Source organism: Cinclus cinclus, chromosome 16, assembly GCF_963662255.1.
Source record: "Cinclus cinclus chromosome 16, bCinCin1.1, whole genome shotgun sequence".
Classification (NCBI taxonomy): Eukaryota; Metazoa; Chordata; class Aves; order Passeriformes; family Cinclidae; genus Cinclus; species Cinclus cinclus.
Window position 1 is genome coordinate 2695854 of NC_085061.1, and position 25229 is coordinate 2721082.

The following is a 25229-nucleotide window of genomic DNA, read 5'->3' on the forward strand; positions in this document are numbered from 1 at the left end:
TGTTCTACGGCTTGAGATTGAGATGAGATGGTAGCGAAGCAGGCGAAGTAAAGGTGGACACGTCACACAGCAACACAGCAGGAGAAGGTGGAGAGCAACAAGACCTGGAAGAAAACAAGGCTGGAAAATGAATGAACAGAAGAGGAAATTATATATCTGCATCTACATACAAAACAAAATCAAAATCATTCCAGTCATTCATCATCAAAAAAGGGAGGAGAAAAATAAATCACTGCAACCAAATCACAGCCCCAAGGGTTAATATCATCCGGATTACAGGAAAGACTTTTTTTTTTTTTTTCCCATTAGAACAACATTTAAGAGAGGTTACTTCCAGAGATCTTGGAGGGACAGGGAAGGAAGGGCTCTCCTCCCCTCCCCACTTGGATAGAGCTGCTCCCTCTGCGCAGCAGCTCTGTATGGACAAAGCAAGGCTGGGACAGGTATGAAAAAGCTTTTTAAAAGCTGGGGTGCCATTTAGTGCTTTTTGACTACAAAAGCTCATCCCAAGGAATTCCTTGGCCATGCAGGCTGTTAATCTTTTCCAGGCCACTAAACCCAGGCTGCAGATCTCAGCTGTTAGTGGAGGGAGTGTGCAGTGAGAAGGAAAGCTCCAAAGATCAGCATGAGCTGTCATTAAAGTGATTTTCTTTGATTGGAAGAAAGGGCTTTGTTTTTATTGGATTCATTCATTATTTAGCATCAAGAAAGATAGTGAGTGTCAGAAAAAGGAAGAGGAATTTCCCAAGAGGTCCACAAGAACGATAAGAATAGTTTTACAAGGAAAAAACCCTGTATTTGGGAGAGCAGGCACTCCTCTGTATGGGGAAAAGCAGAATTCAGAGCAAAGCTTTACACCTCAAGAAACTATGGAGAAGGAATTTGAGCAAGAAAAGTCTTTTAAGCAATGTCAGGCAATTCTGCTATTAATTGATGCTAGAAATACACCTCAGCCCTTGACCATACTCCTACAGCAGATCTGGCTGACACCACTGTGAACTCTTGACAGTGCAAGAAGAACATGGGGTCAACTGGGAAAGCTGTGGTTTTACAGGCTGCACTCCTGGAACTGTCCACAAAAAGCCAGGTTTGTGAAACAGAAATCCTGAGATGTGCAGGGATTTATCCCTGCAGCTGCAGAGTCCCTCTGGGACACGGGGATTGATGTTTAAGGACATTCCTGCAGTTCTTTTCAGCCGTGATTTTTGTGTGCAACACCTCGAGATTCATCCATGGGGTTTCCCTGGGGTTTCCTTCTGCCCTAGGGATGGGTCTGAGAGGGGAGACTGGAGATGGCTCGACCTCTCTGGCCTCAATCTCTTTCCCCCAGCCCAGTGTGATAGCCTGGTGGGTGCCACAGCCCCGTCCTGCCACGTGCCAGCAGAGGGAACTCGAACTCTGCTGCTCCGCCAAAATTGTGGAGATTATCTCCTGTTTTTTGATTCCTCGTTCTGAATGGCTGCAAGCTCAGACATCTGCATGGGGTGTGGAGGCAGCATCAGGTATAAATGGTCAACACAAGAAATTCCTGGACTTAAACCAAGTAATATTTCCTGCGATAAGGAAACAGGATGAGAAGACTCGACAAAGTGCCTACAGGTGTGGCACTCAGGATGCCACCCTGGGTACCTAAAATTATTCTTTTCTATTCACAGCTCTGACACCTGCACTGATTTACACAAAAAAAAAATGGGAGGAAGAGCTGAAAATATCAACAGAACCTGAGTAAGTTCATTTGGCTGCACTGAAGGGCAGATCTGCATGATGCCTGGCTGGTGCCTGTGGGCTTGGCATGGGACAAGTGGTCCCAGACATGTTAGTGGGTTATTGAGAAGGATTATTACAAATGGTATTAAACCACGGGGGAAAAGCCAACCCCACAGCATGGAAATGAGTTACTGTTGTATCTGCCCAACCTCAAACTCTCTTTTATCAGAGCTCGGAGGAGAAAAACGAGAGTGACATGGTGACTTAGTGAACTTAAGTTTAAAAAGCAGCCAAGCCAAGCTGAGCAGGGTGCTGGGGGATGTTAATTTTCTGGTGCAACACTGAACAGTGTCTCTGTGACCTGTTGAGTCCACTGAGCTCCAACATGGCTGTCCCAGCTCCAGGACACAGAGCCTCTCCATCCACACCACCTGCGCTGGCCAATTCCCAGGTTACCAGAGGAGAACACAAACGTGCCCATCCCTGAACACCCACTGAGCCATCCCTGCTCATGGCACACTCCTCCAGCACTGTGGGCTGTGATCCATGGCCAAACCCTCTGGCGGGTAGGGAACCCTCCCCCTTCTCTCTGCCATCACCCCCCTCCCAAAAGCTGGACCAGGTTCAGCTCTGTGGGCAGCAAGACCCCTGTGCCTGTTGCAACTCCTGCTCCTCTCCCTGCACCCATTCTGCTCTGATAAAATCCCTGGGTTGATACAGGGGAATTTCTGCCAATACTGACAAAGCAAACAAAACTGTTAACAGCCCAAGCCAGGCTAGGGAAACTAGACTTTCCCTGGGAAAAGGCACCCACCAGCAGGTAATGAGTGGGGCTGACATTAAAAAAGGACAGACTCTGGCAGCAATGCCCTCTACCAGGCCCTGTTATCTGTTTTAATTCTGCTCCCCAACTCTGTGCAGAATGATCCCAGTGCTGCAGGATGCCCAAGGCCAAGGGACTGTTGGCACTGGAGGAATGCACTGTTCTATCACACTGGGGACAGGCACTGGCCAGGGCATCCTGTGCATGCAAACACAGCAGGCACACAATGTCACCAACAGGCAGCACCAGCTCAGCCTGAAACCAGAGTGACCAGCCTTTTCTCAGCCCCGTCCCCAGCCAGGATGGCCAAGGTGGATTCCTCCTCCTCCATCCTGGGGAAAAGCCAATTCCCAAGGCAGAAAAAGCCAAACCCAAGCCTTCCTCATTTATTCCCAGTCCAGCACTCCCTGCACACACTCTGGGCCAGGTTTGGGATCCTCCTGCTGACTGATGGCACCAGCACAAGGCTGTGCTGCACATCCCAGACCTGCTCCCAGCTCTCGGAAGCCAGTCTGGAAAACAATCCTTTAGGGGCTGGGAAGAAACAGAGGAGAAGCTCCTACTGGAACTGTGCGAGAAAGAACATGCCCGGAGGAGAACCACGGCAGGAAAATCAGACTGGCAGGCGGCCCTCTCACCCGGGGCCTGGCTCCCAGTTTGCTCCACTGCCCTCACTGCACAAATGTGCCTCTCCCAGGGCGAGTGGAGCTCGTCCTTGGCCTCGCCCGGAGGGCACCCAACGCACGCTGCCGACGCCCTCCCCGTCCTCCTCCACACTAAGCTGTTTTGCAGCCTGCTGAGCCCTGCCTTGGCACTGTACCCACCTCTCCCTCCTCTCCCAGATTAATGCCGTGACATTTTGAAACCTCTCTCAGCTCATTAGGCAGTTGCGTAAGGCACCTGGCACTAACGCCATTAGGAGAGCTAACCCAATTAATGGTGCTGGCTGCCAGCGTGTGCCGTGTTGGGAGGGGATGGCAGGGTGGGCTTGATGGCAATGTGGGCATCCAACACCACCCAACACCAGGGTAGGGTTAAACAGTAGGAAGAGATTCTTCCCTGTGAGGGTGGTGAGACACTGGGAGAGATTGCCCAGTGAAGCTGTGGCTGCCTCATCCCTGGAAGTGTCAAAGGCCAGGTTGGACGGGGCTTGGAGCAACCTGGGATAGTGGAAGGTGTCCCTGCCCATGGCAGAGGATGGAACTGGATGAACTTTAAGGTTCCTTCCAACCCAAATCATTCTACATTCCCCCGAGAGGCCAGGCAGGGTGACACCTGCCCAGTACCACTATTAAAGACATCCCACCGTGTGGTCAGCGTGGATGGGCACCCTTAAATCCAGGAGCCCTGAAAAACAAAGAGGCTCCACCCAGCGAATTCCAACCTCACTGCTGCTGGAAGCATGCAAGGAGATGAGTCCCTCATCCCTTACCTTCTTTCATTCCCAAAGAGCCGGGCAACTTCTTCTCTCCCAGGGCTACGAGCCCGGGTTCTCCGCTCTAGCCGCTTCCTCTCCACCTGGAAGGCCTCACGATTACTGATCCTAATGGCCTTGGGAACGTCGGCCAGGGTGGTGTACTGCCGGCTGGCTTTAAAAGAAAGGGGACGCCCCGATTTTTCAGCTCCCCTTCCTACATCTTTGTTGTTGGAGTCCTTGTGCATGGGACAACTGCTCTTCGAGTCCAAGGAGTTCAGAGAGAAGCTGTGAATCATTCGGTCGCCTGATCGGATACCTGGGGAAGGAAAGGGCTGGGCATGCTCCTGTGAGGGCGATTTGGGATAACTGTACCTGTTGTTCGGGGTGCTGGGGCTGGGTGGACTTGGTGGGGGTGGCAGTTGCTGCTCTTCCAGCTTCGAGTCTTGTTTGGTCTTCTCTAAGGAGAAGTACCCGCTCTCAACACGCGTCTTCCGCCCGCAGTCTATCCGGTCTCCGTTCATGGAGCTCTCCTCTAAGGGACAGAGAGGTCACCCTGCTTGGTTTCAAGTCCAAGTTCTGCTTTTAAGAAAGAAACACCCTGATTCCACCCAGGATAGGGGCAGCTGTGACAGCAAAGCTGTGAGAGCACCAGCCCCATGCGGTGCTACCTCCTGCACCCTTGGCTTTTCCACCCGGACCAGCCCTCATGCCCAAGGAGATGGTGGGACAGTCTGCAGGAACTGGGGATGCTGATCCAACCCTTGGGACAGGTTTGTACAGGTGAAAGATCTGAACTTTCAAACCAAGAAATGGGCAGCTGCAGTCACAGTTCTATATCCATTCCCATCCCTGTCCTTCCCAGCCTGGAAGCAAACACAGCTCCATGGGAACAAGGCAATGGACACCTCACTGCAGAAAACATTCCCCATTTGAGTGGGAGGATAAGAAAATGTCCCCAGCACTGTAACCTGTCCCCAGTCCCCATTGTTCCAGGGAAAACAGTGGCACGACCACCACAATGTTACATCAGTGCTGGCATCCCCATCTCTCACCTTCCTTGCTGTCCAGTATGGGATCCTTCATGGAGCTGGCAGCCCCAGCCTGGCCTTGAATGGGGCTCTGGGCTGGACCAATGCCACTGCCCCCATCTGCTTGGTCTTTGCCCCTCATTTCTTCCTGCCACAGCGTGGACTTGGTGGCAGGGACCTTCTCAGCGCTGGGAATGTTGCTGCTGGTCACAGCCATCTTAGCAGGACCAGGCTCCTTAAAAAAACAGGAGACACAGGAAGTTAGAGAGTTTGCCCCAATTCCACACTCAGGGTCCCCAAGGCCTTGGCCCCAAGGTGTGAATTCCACATAGCTTGGACACATCCCAGCAGGACACGGATGGGACAGTGACATGTGTCAGTGCTTCACACCCTTTTAAAACATTCCCCATCACCTTCAGTACTCCTCTGCTAACAAGGAGCTCTGGAGTCCATCAGATGATGGATGATGCCCCTTTGGTGGCCACAGCCCAGCCAGCCCAGGTTCAGAATGTGACCCAAAAGAAGCAGCAGCTTTCCCAACTCCTTCCTTGGCTTTGCTCATTCGCAGATGTTTTGCTGTTGTCATATTAAGCTTCTGCATTCACAGATTATTTTTCTTAAAGCCACCAATAAATCAATGACAATTAACTCCCCTTTGGACTGTGGGAAGTTTTCCAGCTGCTTGCTCCCTTTCCATGGAGCAAGGGGAATAAAGGATTGCATGAACTGGTAACTGAAAGCTGGGAACAAGGGCTGCAAAGAGCATCTTCTCTAACCCCTCCTCCCACATTATAGGTGGGTTTTAGCCCTGAACCTCCACTGGCATTTGCAGGGCTGTGCTGGAGCCACCAGGGAACTCCCAGGGAGTGGGTCCTGGCTCGACACACAGCCATGACAAGCAGCAAATGACCTCTATTTAAAAAAAAAAAATTCCCTTGGGCAATTTCACACTAAAGGAATGCAGTGTTGGAGGTAAACGATCCAGAGTTCACAGGCATCCTGCTCAAGGGGACCCTGCTCAAGAAGAGGATCGGGCCAATCTCCAAGGTCCTCTACATCCTCCTTCATTGATCCAAGACCAAAGCTAATCACCAGCTCAGGATATATATCTTGATATATCTCTTACACACACCCCCATGTAATTATTTGTAGATATGTATTTAATTAGGCAGAGATGTGGGCCAAAAAGAAGTCTGTGAGGGAGCAGAGACATTAACTCTCTGCTGCTCAGGGGTATGAACAACTCCAAAAGGCAGAACGCACCAAAATCGGCAAAACCGGCCTCTGGTTGCATAAGGTGTGTCTGGGCACGATCTGCTTAGCTGAGTCTGCCACACCCCTGTGCAAACCCAGGGCAGAGCCTCAAATCCCACATTTCAGCCCCAAACCCTGCCTTGAGTTCCCATGGGCATCAGGCAGGCACAGGCATTCCAGCCTCTCCTGCTGCCTGTACCTCTCTGCTGGAGCACGGCAAAAGCTGCAGGAGAAACCTGCATTTTTCCCCCTAAAACTGCAACCTGCTTGCAAAGCAAAGTGAAAACATCTAACACTCCCTGTCCAAAAATCTGTAGCAGGAGTGGTATTCCCTGCATTGCTCCCACCCTGGTGATTTTGCAGAGGGATGATGCAAAATGATGGGGGGGAGTTGAAAATTACCTTGATGCTGCAAGAGCATCCAGCTGTAACCAACCTTAGCTCTCCCACAGGCAAGCAAAAACTATGTGAGAGTGAGAAAAAGCAGGAATATCCAATTGTTTTTTAATATCACAAAGGTGTCCACCTTCCCCAAAGCAGCTCTAAGACATGATCTACTGCCTGATTAGTGTGTGGCCATCTTTAGGAAGAGTACAAGGTTTTAGCACCAGCACACGGAGACCAAGCTGAACAGCAGCCAACTTCAGGAGAGCCCATTTCACAGAGGAGAATTTGGTGCTGATTTTCTCCTCAACATCCTTTTCCATTCCCTGGACCAGCCACCCGCATCAGCAGGATCTGGGAGACAGAGGAAAGATGCTGCTTCTGCCTTTGCAGGTTGTTCCTCAGTGCCTGACACAGCACAGCATCCATACAGCAGCCGTTCCCACATGGAGGTTGGTTTTGTAAAGCGAATTTGAGTCTTTTTCCCAGCACCATGGGGCTGGAAGCCACAGGATGGAGAGACTGGAAGAAGGGTAGCAAGCAAGACAGGGTGGTCTGTCCCAAGAAAAGAGGGCAGTGTGCCACAAGGGTCCCTGGTCCCCATCCCCAAGCACCTGGGAAGCCCATCTGCCCATGGGGAGCCAGCATCCTTCCCACAGCTGCTTCCCTTATTTGGTGCTCAGGAGCTCAGATCCTGTACGGTTTCCAAGAAGTTGCCATGGTGATGAAATGTAACCCAGAATGATGTTTTTCTGGCTCTGCGCCTCTTCTCGTCTCCACCCCGTTCCCCCCCTGAACCCAGCCTGGGTTTAGTGGAGCACCCCAAGCAGGGTGAGCATCCCTGCCCTGCTGCATCCACTCCCTGGGGTGCCCCAGATGCAACAGTCCTCTTCTTGGGAATTGAGGATTGACAACTCATAACATGAAGGGAGGAGACATCTTCCCTGGAGCATCACCAGAGCCAGCACTTGAGGGGTTGCTCAGGCTGTGAGGACCCCAGACCTTGGCAAGAGTTGGCCCAGGGGTGGCTTACAGCTTAGTGTGCAAAAAAAAAGGATCATCTCCCACTAACTTTTTTCCCATTACCCAGAACATCTTTATCCAGTGGAGTGATGAAAATTTATTCAAACAAACACTGTACAAAACCCATCCACGGCCCAGTTTGCACCAGGGCCATCCCTGGAACTTCATCAAAGAGGACCTGAAAACCAAGGCTCAGGGGAGCCCTAACCAAGGCTCAGGGGAGCCCTGATGCTGGTTTAGGACCCCAGCACGGCTGAAGGAACCCTCCCAGGCAGTCCCCTGTGGCAGTGGGACGTGTGCCCAGAGGTCAGGCAGCCTCAGGGACACGGCTGTTCTCAGCCCCAGTGAGGGACGAGGGTGGCCTTGGGGTCATGTTCCCCATCTGTGGGATTGTCCCCCATTCTGGCCACGTGAGAGCCAGGCAGGAATGAGTGAGTCACGGCTGGCCCCACTTTTTACCATTTATAGTCAAAGTGAGCACGAAGCCACTGCTGGGTCCCTGGAGAGCCCAGCTCCAGCCCCCGGAGCTCCCAGCCTGGCCCTGGCCTTTAGTATTTTCCTTTCATTCCCATTATCTCTGGGGTCATCTCAAAGGGAGTAGCTGGAGCCCGATGGAATTTCATCCTGTTTCTGATGAAATGGCCCATGAGCAGCACCTCTCCCTGGTTCCCCATGAGGACCATGTGGCTCTGTGGCCACTCCCAGGATTGTCTGCAGGGATAGCACCACAAAACAGCACACAGTGGGGTAAAACGTGGCCCCAAAGCAGCCAGGAAAGCAGGAGTGTGTGACCCTGAAGTGATGACCAGGAATTAATTCGCACTGATCTGCTGCCCTGGTTTGCCCCAGCTCTCACCCTCCACACAGGCAGCACCAGAGGGCTGGTGCTCCCAATGGCTTGGGGGGATCTACCCCAGGACCAGAGCAAGGCTGTGGCCCTGACAGAGAGGCAAGGGACTGGGTGACAGTGTGTATGTGTGTGTGTGTGTCCCCCTGGGTTACCTGGGGAGTTGGGGGCTCTACCTTCCTCTTCTTCTTCTGATTTTGCTTGTTTGTCCTGGGATAGACGATCAGCATCTCCAGCCACCTGCAGGCAGAGAAGCAGAAGGTGAGGTCTGTGCCACAGGGACAGGAGTGATGTTGACCTGGTCAGGGTCAGCTTGGTGAACCATACCCAGAAACCATCCAAACCAGCTCCTGGGGGAAAAATAAGGCAGGAAAATATGGATGATCCCAGGGTGCTTTGGCTCAAACCCTGCTCTCTGCAAAAGTGAGGCCACAGCCAAGACTGACATGGGGCAGGGATTCAAGGATCCTGAAAGACTGCAGAGAGGGACAGAGCCTCCAGCAGGACCGTCCCCTTGAGCCATGCCAACACCCGCACAGTGCAGACAAAGCTCTTTTGTCCAAGGAAGAGCAGCTTGAACTCGGCATTGAGGAGTCCTGTGTCCTCCCACCGTGGCCTGACAACCTGCCCCCGCGTCTCTGAGAACTCCGCAGGGATCCCTGGACCACTAAGAAACATTCGTGCTTCAAATTGCCCTGCTCCCCTTTCCTTCTCCCCTGCTTTGCATGCTGCTGCTGTAAAGTGTTCAGAGATGACCACATCAAGTGGTGTTTGGTTAAGCAATAAACGCCAGAAGCACAGAATGAACGTAAAACAAATTCTCCCCCAGCCAGGGAAATCTTCCTGTCGTGCTGCAACTGCAAAAGAAACCAGCCTGGCTCAGCCCCAGAGTGGGACTGCTCAGGGATGATTAATGCCTGCAGTGAGGAGCAAATGCACTGCTTCAAAACCCATCGCTGGGTTGATGAGCAATAAATCAGCCCCACCTCACTCCACAATGCCTCTCCCTCCCACGGCAGGCAGGAGCAGCAACAAAGGCTGAGCTGGGAACCAGAGCGTGGGGAGAGGGTGGAGAGAGCAGGCCACTGGGGCTGGCCATGGTTTGGGACATGGTCATTGCTCCTGCCAGGGAGAAGAGGAGCTCGCTCCCCTGTGCCCTTATTCCCCCATGGCTCTGCATCTCAGCTCCACGTCACTGTGAATGGGGCTGGGGGACAGTTTGCCAGCCCAAAGTTCAACTGTGCTCACTCGTCTCAGTAGGGCAGGGAAATTTCAATGTATGAAAACACCCATCTGGTCAAAATCCCAAGCTCTTAGTAGAAAAAGGTCTATTTCAAACAATAGTTTACATAACAAGGGGAGTCACAACTGAAGATAAAGCTTGGAAATAAAAACCTCAGCAGAAAGTGCTGACTCTGCTGCTGCCAGGGCTGGGGGAGGCAGAAGATGGGAACAGTGGGAAAGAGCAAGTGTTCATCCCTTCAATTTCCAGCTGGAGTTACAAATGTCATCAGATTTTGGGAGGGAGGCACTGAGCTCCAGGCACTCCATGTGGGAAAGGCTCTCAGGTGAACAGCAGCACAGCCACGCTTTATCACAGTGTGCTGGCAGCTTGGCTCTCCCAGGACTCTGCACCTTCACCTGCACCAGCTTGAACCCCAGCTGGCATGTGAGTGATGGAAGAGGATGTTTCTAGGTCACCACCCAACACCTGGAATTGGGAAATTTACCCTGATTTGCTCGTTTTAGCAGTCAAATCTTTGGTGTCACTGAGCCACTGCATTCCTGTGGTATTTTAATCTTCCTTGGAGGTGAGATGCTCCACTGGGACCAGGGAGGTGGGGAGCATCCAGCCCAGGATTCCACATCTGCCCAGGGATGGATGAGGACCAGAGGGTGCATGGCACTCAGGGTCGGACACGCCAGCCCCTGAATTATGAATTATGCCACTGGTGTGGGGACAGGACCTGTGCCAGCAGGCTGGGTGCCTGATGGGATCCCTAAAAGCACTGTGGGGTCACCACAGCACCCATCATGAACCCCAGCACCCAGGATCAACCTGGGTATGCACAGCCATAATAGCACCCAGCCTTGATCAAGGTCCTATCCACCTTCCTCTTCCTCCTGGCTAATGGAAGAGCTGGGAGTGGCTCAGCCCCAGATCTGCACTCACCCACTGATGATCTCCTTGTTCTCGGCCCGGATGAAATGCTCCTTCTCCGGGGTCAGGATGCACAAGGAGAACTTCTGCCCTGTCCGGCTCTCCCCATCCACCACATCTGTGCACTGGTTCATGTTGATGGTGCCCTGTGGGAGGGTGGTCGGCTGCAAGGGAAAGGAGGAAGGAGCAACTTTAAGGAGAGAAGAGCAGAGGAGTGCAGAGCTGAGCCCTAAAACCTCTCCTGGAGGACACCAGGATCCTACACACCAAGATGCTTTGCCCACACAGCAAAGCTCTGTGCCACACATCTGGGGACACAGACCAACAGGTACAACTCCTGCCAGACCAGTCTGGTCCACTGCTGCCAGTAAGGTGCTTCCCCTACGCCAAATATCCAGGGAAGGATGGCTGCCCTGCTGTGGCACCAAGGAAGGCACTGAGTGGCCAGCTTTGGGTCTGCAGCTGCAAACCATCCGGGCTGGTGGGGTGGCACCTGGGGACAGGGATGGCAAAGCAGCAAGGTCCCACTGCCATCAGCACTGGATGGCTCATATAAACAGACAGACATAAGTGACAGGTTTTTCCCATTAGAAACAAAAAAACCCCACAGAATTTGCCAGGGAGGGACTGCAGCATGGAAGGGACCTTGCTTGGAGGGTTTCCTGAACAGTGTCACCTCTCAGCCCCGTAGCTCCAAGGAGACCTGGTGAAGTGGGACAGGTGGTGGCCCCTGTGGCCCAAGGGGACATTGAGGGACACCCAGAGGGGTGTCAGCACTGACAAGAGCTGACAGGTCCATCTGGAGCAGCGCTGGCTCATCCGATTACAGCATATCCACCCATCCCCAGTGCCTGCAGCCCTCCTCCCTGAGCAATTCCATGGCTTCCATGTCCTCAGCCTGCCTGTCCCCAACAGGATTGGTGACACTGGGGTCCTTTCAGCATCCCAGGGCAAACCTGCACCTGGGACATAAATGACTGAGGGGGAGATCCCTCTGAGCTGCCAACAGCACCAAAGGAGGACCTAAGGCAGCCTGTGGACACCTCCTCGCCCTGCCAAAGCCTCCTTGTGCCCTCCAGATGGCCGGGCCAACAAGGAGACAGATTTCTGGCAGATGCTGTTAAGGTTTTTACCATGGAAACCAGCTCCCCTGCCAGCAAAACCCCTCCAAAAGCAGCCTGTGCCATGCAAAGAAATGGTGACAGGGGAGAACTCAACAGCTCCAGCCTACAAACCCAGAAAATTCAAATCAGTCTCCCAGAGCCTCCAGTTTAGCCATCTGTGGGTGGTGGGAAATAGCCCCTTTGCCCAGGAAAAAGGCTTTCCCTGCTGCTTTGTCCCTGGGTGGGAGCATCCTATGACAGGGTGGCAAGGAGCCATCACAGGTGCTGCAGCACCGGGTACATGAACAGGACCTGTTGTACATCAGGGACACCAAACCCTCCTCTTTTCCTTGTGGAAATCGGCATCCAGAGACCCCCCCCAGGATGGAGGGAGGGAAAGAAAGCCCAGCCCAGACCCCAAGCACGGCGCATGCCCAGCCCCCCACCCCGCACCACCACGGGTAGTCAGCTCCTAAGAGGATTTTTTTGTCGTAGACAACAAAAATAAAACCCCGCTTTCCGGGAGCTATAAAAACCCAACGGAAAAACTTTCTCCTGTTCCAAGTGGAGTCTTAGAACAGTTTTTGTCTTGCTGGCCTCCGGCACAGCCAAGGCCTCCAGGACTGTAAGGGCCAGGTCCAACCTCCCTCCACTCCCAGAGCACTTTTGCACCAGGGAATTCAACAAGGACAGGGTGGTGAGGAGCAGGGAGGAAGCCCCATTCCCACAGGGGAATCCTGGGCCTTGACTCCCTGTAAGGTCCCAGAGGGATTTGGCAGGGAGCTGACACGGGAGGAGAGGAAGAACCAACACCCTCCAAGCCCATGGCAGTTCAGGGCGGCTGCTCCTGCTGCCCACACCCAGCCCTGACCGAAGTGTGCCGGGAGCAGAGGAGCCGGTTTGGGGCCCCTCCACTGCTGGGCTGGCCCTGCAAAGTGGTTTTGCCACTCAGCCCTCCTTGTGAAGGGTGAATGCTGCCATCTTGCACAGCCTGACACATGGGTGTCCATCCACCACTGCACCTCCAAGCCAGGACACCAGAAAAGAGGTGGGAACAAAGCCGGGAATGACCCTCTTCCACCTGCCCCAGGGATGAACCCTCCATCCCACAGCAGCTCCCCTGTACCCCCACACCCCTCAGCAGCACAGGAAACCTGACAGACCAGCAGCCTTGCTCACTTGGGATGTAAATTCCTTTACACCATTTGTTTCCATCCTGGGAGGCAGCACAGCCATTTTGAAGTGAAGCAAAATGCAAATAGTGCCTGGTGGAAACGCGTGTGTGAGCTCACAAACTCCACCAAGGAAAAGGAGATGGCTTGGATCCCTTCTTCACCTCTGAGCACCTTCTGGGCTGGAGGGTTTCTCAAGGCTGGGGAACCTCGGAGAAGGATGAGCAAAGCTGGTCCCTGGCTAGGTGAGGACTCTGTCAGTCCAGCAGTTGGAAGGGAATAAATTAATGCAGAAGCAGAGATGTGTTGCATGGCAGAGACACCAAAACAACAGGGCTGGGATTTCAACCAGCCCTTGGAAGAGCAGATGCTTTGATACAAGGCTGAACCCAGCATCAGACCCCAGGGTGGCTTCGTGTCTGGGTGAGGCAGGAGTGGATGCTCAGGCTCAGCTGCTGGCGGCTGCCAGTCCCCAGCTGAGGGACAGCCCCATCCCCAGGCACCAGCCCTGCCTTTGCCCTCTCCCATGCTGCTGCCAATGGGAAGGAGCCCACAGCTACCCCAGAAGTGGATCTGATGGCTGGGTGTGCCATTTAACTAGGGGTAGGAGTGGAAGCACAGCAGGGTGTACCTCTGTGGAAGCAGAGGACACCATTATGGCCACCATCACCAGCTCTCCTTGAGGCCACCAGATGCCTCCAGCCCAGTCACTGGAGCAGTCCCTGTCCCTCATCAGTACAGGACAAGGAGCACTTGCATCACACAAGCAGCTCCAGCTCTCCAGGCTGCCAGTACCAGCGGAGGAACCAGAGACAAGGAACAACTGGAGACGAGGAACAATTGCATTGCTGTTTCCCTCTGGAATGACAGATCCCTACTGACACACACACGTGCTCACCGCGTCCCTCTCCATAACACACAAAGCCTATAGAGTGCTCTACTCCTCCTCCTCCTCCTCTCCCTCCCCGGGTGCCCAGGGAGTGAGTCATGCCAGGCTCTCCACATCAACAACATCAGCAGCCTCTGGATGAGATACAGGGATCTTTGGATGGATCCTCCTAGGATGCAGAGCTCAGCAACTGCAGCAGCCCCTTCCTTGGGCAGTGGAAAGGAAGGAAAGAATGGGGACCTCTAAGAAGCTTGAAGGAAGAAATCCCAAGCAGGGCATTACTGCATCCTCTGGCACAGTGCTGGATGCTTCACAGGAGATGAACTCCCAGGTACAGGAGTTGGTGCTGTAAATCAGAAGGGTTTATCTGCAAAGTCCCTCATATCCATAAGGCACTGCAGGGTTGAGGTAGAAAAACAGGATTATTTGAGGTAGAAAAACATTATTATTTAGGTTCAAAAAATTCTGATTTTTTTTTTTTCCAAGGACATTCCCAGTCATTTCTAACACATGGGAATAATGGCAGCTTGATACAAAATACAAGGGAGATTTGTTCAGGAGCTGTACACAGGATGTTTTGGAGCAGATAACCCCATGGTCGAGCTCCTGAAGAGGGGCTCTGCCATGGCCTCCATGGGACATGACCAATGCCCAACCCGTTGTCCAGGGCTATTACACAACGTGGGTTGATGAAATCTGGAACACAACCTTTAAAGAAAGGCAATAGGGCAGGGGGAGGAGGAAACCAAACAAAAGGGACATTTTACTTTCTGCCAAGAACCAGGAGGGGAAGAGAGAGGAGAAAAAAAACCAAAAAACAAACCACGACCATTTGTCTATCTCGCATGGCGGGCTGGTTGCCTTGGCACCAGGACCTGGCTGTCCCAGGGGAGATCACAGCTCTGCTGTCCCACTCTAGGCTCAGGATCTGGCTGCTCTGCCCTGGCTCCCAGCACTGCCCTGGAGCAGCAGCAAGCCTGTGGCGCCTGGGGAAGACATCCACACTGCCTCCATAAATGTGTCTTGACAAATGTTAATTCTTCCAGCTAAAATATTCATGAGGGTGGCTGCTGAGTGCTGCTCATTTGAAGCACTCTCGAGTGCTCTGTGCTCTGCAAAGGCAGCTCCTGTACCTGATGAAAGCTTCAACCATCCCACTGCCCAGGCTCAGCTGATCACAGTGCTCCAGGCCAGATTATGAACATAAGGAGCAAGACCTCGCTGTCCCATCATCATGGGCACATGGAGATAACCATGGCATGGGCAAGGGTACAGACAGAGTTTGGACATGCAGCTCCCAGAACCAGCATGGCACTGGGAGCCTAAACCAGAGCCACATTCACCATTCCTACCAGGAGACCATCGAGAAAGCACCAACTCCTTGTGAAATTATAGAATCACAGGAACACCTTCAATCATTAACCCAGGGCACTGCCAGGTCCCCCACTAAACCATGTCCCTAAGCACCACACCTACAACATTTTTGAACACTTCCAGGGATGGTGACTCCACCACTTCCCTGGGCAGCCTGCTCCTATGTTTGACCACTCTTTCTTAAAAGAAATTTTTCCTAATATCCAACCTAAAACTCCTCTGGAACAACTTGAGACTGTTTCCGCTTGTCCTATCACTTGTTAGCTGTGAGATGAGACTGACCCACACTAGACTACCACCTTTCAGGTAGTTGATGTAGTTGCAGAGGATCCCTTTTCAGACGTAGAATCAGCCCTTTTCAGCCATGCAAGGCATAACCTCCTAAAACCCAGCTGGGGATGCAGCTCCCAAATCCCAACTGGGGATGCTCTGTGCACACACACAGGGCTGGCTCAGCCTGCCCTGAGCTGCCCAGGCATCAGGCAAGCACGACTGGCACAGCAGCAGGGCTCTAATGAGCCTTTTGGGCTTCCTGCCACCAGGCATGAGGCTATCAATAGGGCCACAACGGGGCTGGAGCGCTGCGCTGGGCAGATTTTATTACACTTATAGATCTGCTGGCAGGCTGAGCATCCTGGATTTATTAAATTAGACAAAGGCTCTTGAGAAAAACCTCTGTGGGGTCTGCAAAAGGATGGACTGGAGCAGTCACCCATTGAAGGGCAGCAGATGGTTGTGCTCCCACATTTCCATGGCAGCTCTGCTTTCCCAAGCAAGGGGCAGGTGTCTTTTCTTGGCCACCTGGGCACACCTTTCTCACCTGCAAACCTCCTATATCAGCATCTACTGCTCTGTGAAAGCCACTGAGAAACCTCTGGCCATGCACCAGGCAATGGAAAAACAGGTCTTTACCACTGGCAGGGGAATCACAGAATCAGAAAGGCTGGAAAAGACCTTTAGGATCATCCAGTCCAACCATCAACCCACCACCATTAAACCAAGTCCTCAGGTGCCACATCCACAGGGAGGTATCAAGCAACACATGTCCCATGCACTTCAGTACTCACACCTTGTGCCCCTTGCAAGAAACAGGGGAAGATGCCCCCAGATGCCACCACTGCCTGGATTTATCAGCCCGCCAAACACCATCATCCCCTTTCTCAGATGCAGGCATGAGCAGTGCTCTGCAGATATGGCCTTGGCACCTGCCAATGTGCCTCTGTACTGGCAACAAACCCGTGCCAGCACAAGAAGGGATAGGACACTTGCCCTGGTGTGCAGCCAGCAATGCAGAACATCCCCCAGATGGATAAATGCCACAAATGCCACTTCCCCCAGCACCACCACAGATTTCCCCACTGTTGACCCTGGCTCGTTCATCACAGGTGCTGACAGCCAGCTCCTGAGATTTGTTTTGCTGAAGGAACTCCCCACAGCTCCAGGTCACCCACCCCAAGGAGATGGGATGGATAAGCAAGTGTCACACACACCTGTCCCTGCATACCAGCCCTGAAGAGCCCTCCTGAGCCTCCACCAGGACATGAAACAACATCGGCTCCCCTTTTGCCAGTGTGATGGAATTTTCTTCCCGGGGGAGAAGTTTGAGAAGGGGGTGAAGTGCAGGGGCTGGGCAGGAGAGTTCAGCCAGGGGCCACTTTTAAGCGGAGTCGGTGTTTATGTGCACAGACAGCGAGTCTAAACACTGAGTGGGGCCGGGAGCTGCCTGCAAACTGGCTGGCTGCACCCTCAGGCTTCTCTCCCACCCAGTGCCACCTTGGCCAGCCATGGGCAACACCCATCCCAGGGGTGCCCAGGTACCAAGTTTGGGACTACACATCCCATTGGTAGCCCTGTCCCCACGAGCACCCATCCGGTGAGCGGGTGCTGGAGCGGCGTGAGCCCGGCCGGGGCTGTGCGGAGGCTGGAGCTGGCTTGTCTTGGCCTTATAAGGCTATTTTCGCACTGCTCTTGCAGCTCCCAGCTGCTCCCCACTCCAAAGCAGGGTCGGAGTTGGCAGCCAGAGCCTAGCCTGCCTCCTTCCTGTTAACCTCTTTCCTGCTGAACGGCCTCTGTGGGGTCTGTGCGTGGTGGGAACAGCCGTATCTAGTCCTGGCATAACCACCCATCCTGGGCAGGGAGGGTCAGCAAACCCAGTGATGGTCACCAAGTGAGTTCAGCCTCCCTCAGCGCTGGTGTCTGACCCTCTAGGTCCTCAGCAGCACCAACAAATCCAGGAGCCTTTCAGCAAAGCTTGCATCCACAGATACGCACATTCCACTTCCAATGCCGCTGGTGAGGAAGAGGGAGAGAGATGCAGAAAACACTGGCACCATGATGGGAAGGACAGCAAGGTCCCAACAGGATGGGGTATCCAGAGGCTGCTCTGAGCTGCCGTCCTGGCTGTTTGCGGACCAAAGCAAAAGCAAAACGTTGTACAAGGAGCCCAGAGCATCCACTCAAATCCTATCCCAACTCTCTGGGCACCAAAGCAGAAGCCCAGAAATGCACAGGCATTGGCCAGTCCTGCAGTGCCAAAGGCACCACCATGCAGCCCTGAAAACCCAATAGTTATTCTTTCCTCTTGCTCTATAGGATTTAAATGCATTTAAAAAGCAAAATGTCCTCCTCCCGTCTAAGAAGGGGGGTGGGAGGAATACATCATAACAGATCCAACCCCATCTGCTCACAGCTGCCAGCATGGCATCTTCCCTGCTCCCGGATGCACAGGCACAACAGCCAAAGGGGAAGCAAATATCTGCAGCCTTCCAGAAAGTTGTCATGGTAATCAGCCCGATGGCAAAAACCTGGCAAGACCATGGACAGACCAGAGCTTGGTGCAGGGATCATGACAGGAGTTCCCTGGAGAGGGAATCGCAGTCATTTGGGGGTGGGAAGGAAAAAAGGGCTTCATTTGCATCTTGATACTTGAATCTTAAACTGCACTGTTCCAAATTGGCCTTGTCAACTTTATCCTCCACCCCCTCGGTGTAGGAGACGAGTCCCAGGTGGTCCCTGCACCGTGTGCCAGGCACACATGTGCAGGAGCTCAGCACCACCTTCGTGCTCGTGGCCCTCCACAGCAGCAAGGGGCTTCAACAAACACCAGCAACCACACCTCCCCAAGGTCACCCACACACAAAGATGCTCATACACACAGTGATGCCAGTTTTGGACACAGCTCAGGAGGAGGAAAGCTTGGATCAAGGCAGGATGACCTCTACCCATGTTGGCCAGCCCTGATCCACCACAGCTGGACCTGGATTTCTGCTTCATGGGGGTGAGGGAACATGACCAAAGTAATTGTCATCCAAGGAAAGCAGTAAATTAGATCAATCAAATCCTTTCCACTAAGTAAATCCATCTCCCATCCAGCCTAGAGGGGAAGGAGGGACAGGTCTCCTCATACCCAGCCATCCCACCTCTCCCGCAAATACAACCAAGCAGAGGAATCAGTGCAAAGACACAGGGACTGAATGAGCCATCAGCAGCATCATAGCCATGAAGAGCCACCTCCAACAGCCATCGTCTGGAGCTCTGGATAATTTCAGGCCCTGCAGCCACCATGGTGGGGTATCCCACCACCTTCACTCCCCAGGACTGCAAATACAGGGTCTTGTGCCAGTGCTCAACACCTGCAAAGGAGGAGAGGACAACCCTGGGGATCAGCAGCACCAGATCCACCGGAGGCTCAGGCAACTCCCACGGGTGCAGATGCTTCAGTGGAAGTTCTTGAATCCGGCCAAATTAGTCTGGAAATCTCATTATTCCCCAGCGCCGCTCTTATGAGCTTTGCAGAGCTTCCTGCCAGGCTGGGAATACCAGCATGCTGGGCTCCCAGGGCCCTTGGGGTCTGCAGCTAGAGGTGTGAGGGCCAACCCAAACCAAAGAGCTTGGCTAACCAAGCAGCAGCCACATCCTGCACCCCACACCCCTACAGAAAACCCCACACCCACTCTGCATTGCTTCCAGCAGCCTCCAGACCAGCTCGGAGCCTGCAGATCTTCCCAAAAGATGAGGTGATGGCTGGAGAGGGTCTTCCAAACTTTGACCATTGGCCATCCCACCAAATTGCCCAGAAAGCTCACATTTTGTGCCGTTTCAAGGAGAAAAGTTCCCAACAGGCACACACGACTGTTGTGGGGCAAGGAGACCACCCAGCAGCAGCTTGAGCTGGGCTTTGCTGCCACTGGCATGATGTGGTGGAGTCACTGACAGCAAAGAGCCATCGTGGCCAGACAGGCACCACCAGGATCACAGGCAAGTGGCACCTGGGGTAAAAAGTGCTTTAAATGCCCAGGAAAAATTCTCAACTAACACATGAGGCTGCTAGAACTGTCCCAGGGTAGCAGTATTTTCTCTCTGAACCTGCTGCTCACATCTGGCCCCTGCAGAGGAGTACAGGGAGAAGAGAGAGTTCAGTTGTGTGCTGCTCCCACCCCCTCCTTTGGGAGCAGCTGTGCAATCCCAGCAGAGAGGAGCAATCTGGGGCTAGTGCATGTGAGGATGATGAGCACAAGAGGTTTCTCCATCCCCCATGCCTGGGATGACAGATTTCATCCCCCCAGCATTGGCCTGTACATGGCATTAACCACCCATGCAAGCTGAACATCCCCTCCTTCCACACATCTGCTCCATCCATAATCCCTGCTGTCCCTCCCCTAACAGGAAAGCAGCCAGGAAAGTGAACCAAAACCCTAATTATATCCCAGTAGCTCCCCAGCGCCCTGGCGATCCCTGTGACTTTATCGATGTGATCACAGCAGGGCTGATGAAATGTGGAGGAGAGGGCCAAGGCTGGGTGTGCTCCAAAACCCCACCTTTTCTCTCCAGTCACACCATCACAACAGGTGGAAATCCCGTATGAGCTCAGGATGCTGCTGGGACACTTCTAAACCCACGCTGTGCGCCTGTTCCCTCTGTCTCCTCTGCCCAAGGACCCACAGCATAGGGAACTGGGAGGAGACTGGAAACAGCCATGGGTCACAGAGGGAGAGCAGTCCATGGCCTCACTGCAGGTTCCCAGGGCTCTGTTTGGCCATAAAATCATGGAGAGTCACAGCTACAGCACCTAGAGCCGCAGCACCCAAGGCTTGGAGTGTGTAAGAGCCAAGACCCCCAGGATCATCCCACAGAATTCCAAAATGGTTTGGGTGGGAAGGGACCTTAAAGCCCATACAGTTCCAAGCCCCTGCCATGGGCAGAGACACCTTCCAATACCCCAGGTTTCTCCAAACCCTGTCCAACCTGACCTTGGACACTTCCAGGAAACAGACACAGCATCTCTGGGCATCCTGTGCCAGGGCCTCCTCACCCTCACAGGGAAGGATTTCTTCCCTGCAGCCCCATGGCAAGGGGTGCCATGGCAGCAGAGATGGGGCCAGGAAAATGTGGGGGAAAAAAACCTCCATGGAAGGTGGGACCTTCCCAGCTCTCCCCAGCACCTGGAACACCCCAAGCCCCACATGCAGCACCTCTGCCCCTGGACCTGCTCTCCTGTGGCAGCACGAGAGGAGCCATGCTGCCTGTGGCAGAGCACGAGGCTGTTAACACACCCACAAACCAGCTCCTGGATCAGATCTTGCAGGAAGGAGGTGAAGGGTAAGCGAAGCTGTTGCACACGTGATTTACCTACAGTAATTTCAACTTTCAGCAAGCCTGTCTGGCTGTTTTATCTCGTTACCTACTTGCAGTCAGACTTCAGTGACTGGATGGAAAAACCTCCTCTGTAGCTTTGAAGAAACAGAGCAAAATAAAAAGATCTTACAAAATACATATTACCAAGAGCATATTCACATGCTGTTACTGGTCCAGCATAAAGGCAAAACAGTATTTTTTTTTTGCCCATGGTAAGTAAATGAGCAAGACCAATAATCAAACCTGCCTGGAAATTCTCATTTTTCACCAGAAATGCCTCAAAATAGCAGAGAGAAAAGGGGGAAGACTACTGCAAAACCCTGTGCTTGGTAACCCTGAGAAAAGCTGTTTACAAAACCTCACTGAAGACCTCAGCATGTCTCCACACAAGTTTTAACCTGACGTCCTTTTTACAGCCTCCAAACCTGATGAATAATTCATGCCTGGGATAAAGCAGAAATATCATATTCACCAATGCTTACCTAAGAGAGAAACAAGGACTGAAAATAAGTAATTTATTAACCCCGAACCGTGTTGCTGCTTGAACAGAGGGCACACCTCAGCTTTGGGTGGAAAAATTGCTCCTGAGCTGAGGCAAGAGCACGCTGAGACCCTGTGCTCAAATTCAAACCCTTGTCGTGGGCTCAGTGGGAAGAAAGCCCCCCAGGAGCAAGTGTGGGAACTGCCACCCTTCCTCCTCCTCTTTCTCTTCCTCCTCGGGGGTCGCAGCTGCCCCCTCTCCATCGATGGGAAGCCCACAACCCCGCGCTCTGCCACGGCTCCAGCCGCTTTCTCAAGCATTCCAAAATTTGGCTGGAGTCTCTTTTTTGCAGCACACCCCCTTGCATGGCTGGACGCCTGCCTAATTGCGTATTTATTTATTTCTGCATTTTCCCAGCTCCCCGCACACACTGGCGCAGGGTGGGGGGGAAGCCAAGGCCAAAGCTCCCCAAAAAAATAATAATGATAAAAAAAAGCTAAAAAAAAAAAGAAAAAGAAGGAGTGCAGCCCCCCACATTCCCCGGAGGGTGGGAGGAAGCTGGGAAGCGCAGGGCTGGCTGGGAAAGGGGTGGGAGCGGGGGGCAGAAAGGGGGGAACGCCGGCGGCATCGCCCACCCCCTTGCTTTGTGCGCGCTTGGGGAAATTAAAAATAGCTGTGTCCAAAGAGTGGCTGCAAGCGCCACAAAGAGCGTGTTGAGCGGAGGCAGCTGCAAGCTATTTGCTGCCCCTGGTAATCAGCATCTCGGCTTGCAGAGCCCCTCCGGCCCCCCCCAGCCCCTTCCTCCCCTGCCAGAAGCTGCCGCTGCCTTTCTCCAACCCACATATGTCATGTCAACAATCAATGAATGCAGGATCTCTGCCGGGGAAAAAAAAAGGGGGAATGCGCTTTGATTTTTGGAGCAGCTTTGCTGCCTTGTTCCATTCACGTTCTCGTCCTCCTCTCTGAGCTGTCACTGAGGGGTTCGTAGCACTGAATCCCACCAGTCAGTGCCAGGATACTTCATGACCCTCAGGGAACAGGGATGTGTCAGCTGCTGGGATGCTCCTCCTTCTAGGAGCGAGAAAAGGGATGCTAGTACCCAGCATCACCCCACCTGTAGCCCACAGCCCACTGGTGGTCCCTCACCTGATCCGGTGGCCAACAACAGGACTGGAAAGAATTAAACCTGACCCCATCCCCACCACATGGCTGCAAGCTGGTGGGCTCCGGGTTGTTCTGCAGGCACCTCGTCTCACATCCTCTCCCCAGCACCAAGCAACAGCAGGACGAAAAAATGGTGGTTTTGTTGTTTCCTTGGGTGGTTCGATAGTTCATGTGTGGGACTGGCACGGCCACCCAGGGACTGGGGGATACTCAGGAGCCCAGCGATTCCCTGGCTTGGAAAGAGCTGGCATCAGCTGCCCCTTCCTCCGCTGCCTGGGGGGACCACGGGGCCCATGTGAAGGTAACTGCTCAGCCTTAGCTGTGTCATTTCACTGCCAGCCCAGACATCTTCCCTCCTAAATGCCACCAGAGCTTGATTTCCACATTAACCTTTTACAGTAGATACAATTTTCCCTTTGCCAAGAGCCCGCAGCCAGGCTGGAAGCCACAGGTCCAGGAGCCACAAAGGAACTCCAGCTGCTATGAGTGCCTGTTTCACTCTGCCCCCCCACTAACAAGATAAATGCAATTTAAACTCCAGCTCACTTCCCTTGCTGCTCGGGCACACGTCTTCTACAGAAACATCTTTGCTAGGTCCCGAGGGACAAGGAGTGGGGAAAAAGCAGAAGGATGGAGCCACTTGAACCTGTCCTTGCTGCTCAGCTTAAGAGCAATTCCAGCTTTGTGGCTCGCCCTGCAGAAGACAATAGGGGTTGTGTTGTTTCCAGGAAGGAAGCACCTGGGCCAGGTCATCAAAGCAGCTTGTGCTAGGAGGTCGCTGACTGCATCAAACTTTCAACTCCACTTTCATCCTCTTTCTGCCTGTTAACTCCCACACCTCCCACCACGGACTGTTTCACACCAGGGCCTCTCCTGAGAGGGTCCTGCAGCCACAAAATGTCCTTCTTGGGGGGGCTTGGATGTGGGCAACAGTGCTCTCCAAAGCTCACAATAAAACCAGGCACTTTTGGGGTCCCAATGATGGTCCCTGACCATTGTCAGATGGAGCCATCACTAGAGGAGACATTCCTGTTCCCTCAGCCCCCTCCCAAATTCTCCTGCAGCTCAGCAGTTTTACCTTCCCAAAGACACTAAGCCAAACTAAAAGACATAGAACAGAAGAGGGTTCAGCAAATGTAGGGAATCATTACTAGAGTGTCCTGACAGCAGGATCCACCTCCCACAGCAACTGGGGCCAGGCACTTGGAGCAGAGAGAAATGGGAAGACATGAACACCCCAAAGTCACCATTATGGGATCCCCACGCCCAACCCCAGTAATGACACTTGCATCAGCATCAAGACAGATATTAATATAAAACCACAAATGAAGATCTGTGTATCTTCCTCACACCCCCTTCAAGGCTGCCTGGTCTTAGCTTCAGCAATGTCCCAGGAAATGAGTTCCCAGGGCTCCCTGTAGGTTTATGGGGTCTTTTTCCCCCCAAATCAGTACTGAAAACTAAACAAATTCATCAAAGATCTGAGGTCTGTCAAAATTCACCAGGACTTGTGCTGCCCCTACATCTCCTCTAGAGCAGTCACAAGCATGTACTTTGTCCCCTCTCCCTAGCACCCTGATTTCAGGTAGCCCTTTCCCACGCAGCTTCCCTGAAAGGATCTCTGCTTCCCAATTTTCCCATCATTTCCTTATTGCTACAGCATCATCTACGAGATGTGCACCAAACATCCCACATAAAACCTCCTCAGAGAACACTGTCCACCCTGACTTGACTACATCCAGTCTTGGAAAAAAACTGGGATGGGGGTCCCTGTCACCGCCTGAGCCTCACACAGTCCCTCCCAGCCTTCCTGTCTCTGCTTACTTTAAATTTCAAACACGCTTTGATTCAAGCCAAAAGCTTTTTATGCTAAACAGAAACTGAAAGTCCTGATCTGGCAAACAGAGGCACTGGCAAAATTGTGTCCATGGGGGAGACCACTGGGGATGAGGGGAATGGGGTTTGTAAAGCCTGGTGCTCCCACGGAGGAGGGCGCAGGGAGAGCTTGGAAACATTTAAATGGCAAAACGTGTGGAAAAAACTAAGGACAGAGAGGCCAGGATGTTTAAGGTTCGTTTTTAATCCCTGCCAATGAATTTCGACTCTGTGCCAGAACTGAAGTAAACTGCTTTGATCTAAAAAGGAGGGAAAAAAAACACACACACGGGTTCTTAGCTTCTTAAAACAATACAGATGACAAAGGAGGTAACTACAATGCAAATTAACGTAGCACAGCTCTGCTGACAGTGACATTTTAAAATGCCTCTTTTCTCCAAATAAAGAGGTTTTTGGAGGGGGATGAATTAGGAAACAATAATTACAACAGGTCTGTGGATCACAGCATCACTGAGCATGCATCCCTTCCTCTGATCCCCATCCAGCTGACACCAATGCTTACACCATTCTCCTTTTTTACCCTTTTACCAGTTCCTTAGGTTTCTGTGGCCAGGAGTGGGGCCTGGGGCTGAGCAGGTCTCCAGATGTGACCCCACAGCTCTGTTGTATAGTGCCAGACCTCCCACCTCTGAGCTGGCCTCTCTTCTCCTATTTATACACCCAGCCCAGGGGTCCCACTGCTCCCTTAACCATTCCCAGATGCCAGGCTGGCCTCGCTCTTCATCCCACCCCAGGCCCATCAGCTCCCAGCTCCCTCTGGACCTCCCTCCCTGCCATCACAGGCTGGAACAGAGATGTCGGCTCCATTGTACTGAGGTTAATGACATTATGATCCATCAGAGTTCCTGATTTAGCAGCAGGACCACCCAGCT

At 52.9% G+C, this 25229-nt stretch overlaps 1 protein-coding gene across 1 annotated transcript in view; it reads right to left on the reverse strand.

The window, feature by feature from the left end:
* Positions 1-25229, reverse strand: part of MPRIP (myosin phosphatase Rho interacting protein) — a 73648-nt gene that overhangs the window by 31960 nt on the left and 16459 nt on the right. Inside the window, exons 4-7 of the mRNA XM_062503634.1 lie at positions 10657-10808; positions 8639-8723; positions 5000-5210; positions 3963-4479 (exon numbers count right to left, since the gene is read on the reverse strand). Of these exons, the coding sequence (XP_062359618.1) occupies positions 3963-4479; positions 5000-5210; positions 8639-8723; positions 10657-10808 (965 nt within the window). The remainder of the gene's footprint in view (positions 1-3962; positions 4480-4999; positions 5211-8638; positions 8724-10656; positions 10809-25229) is intronic.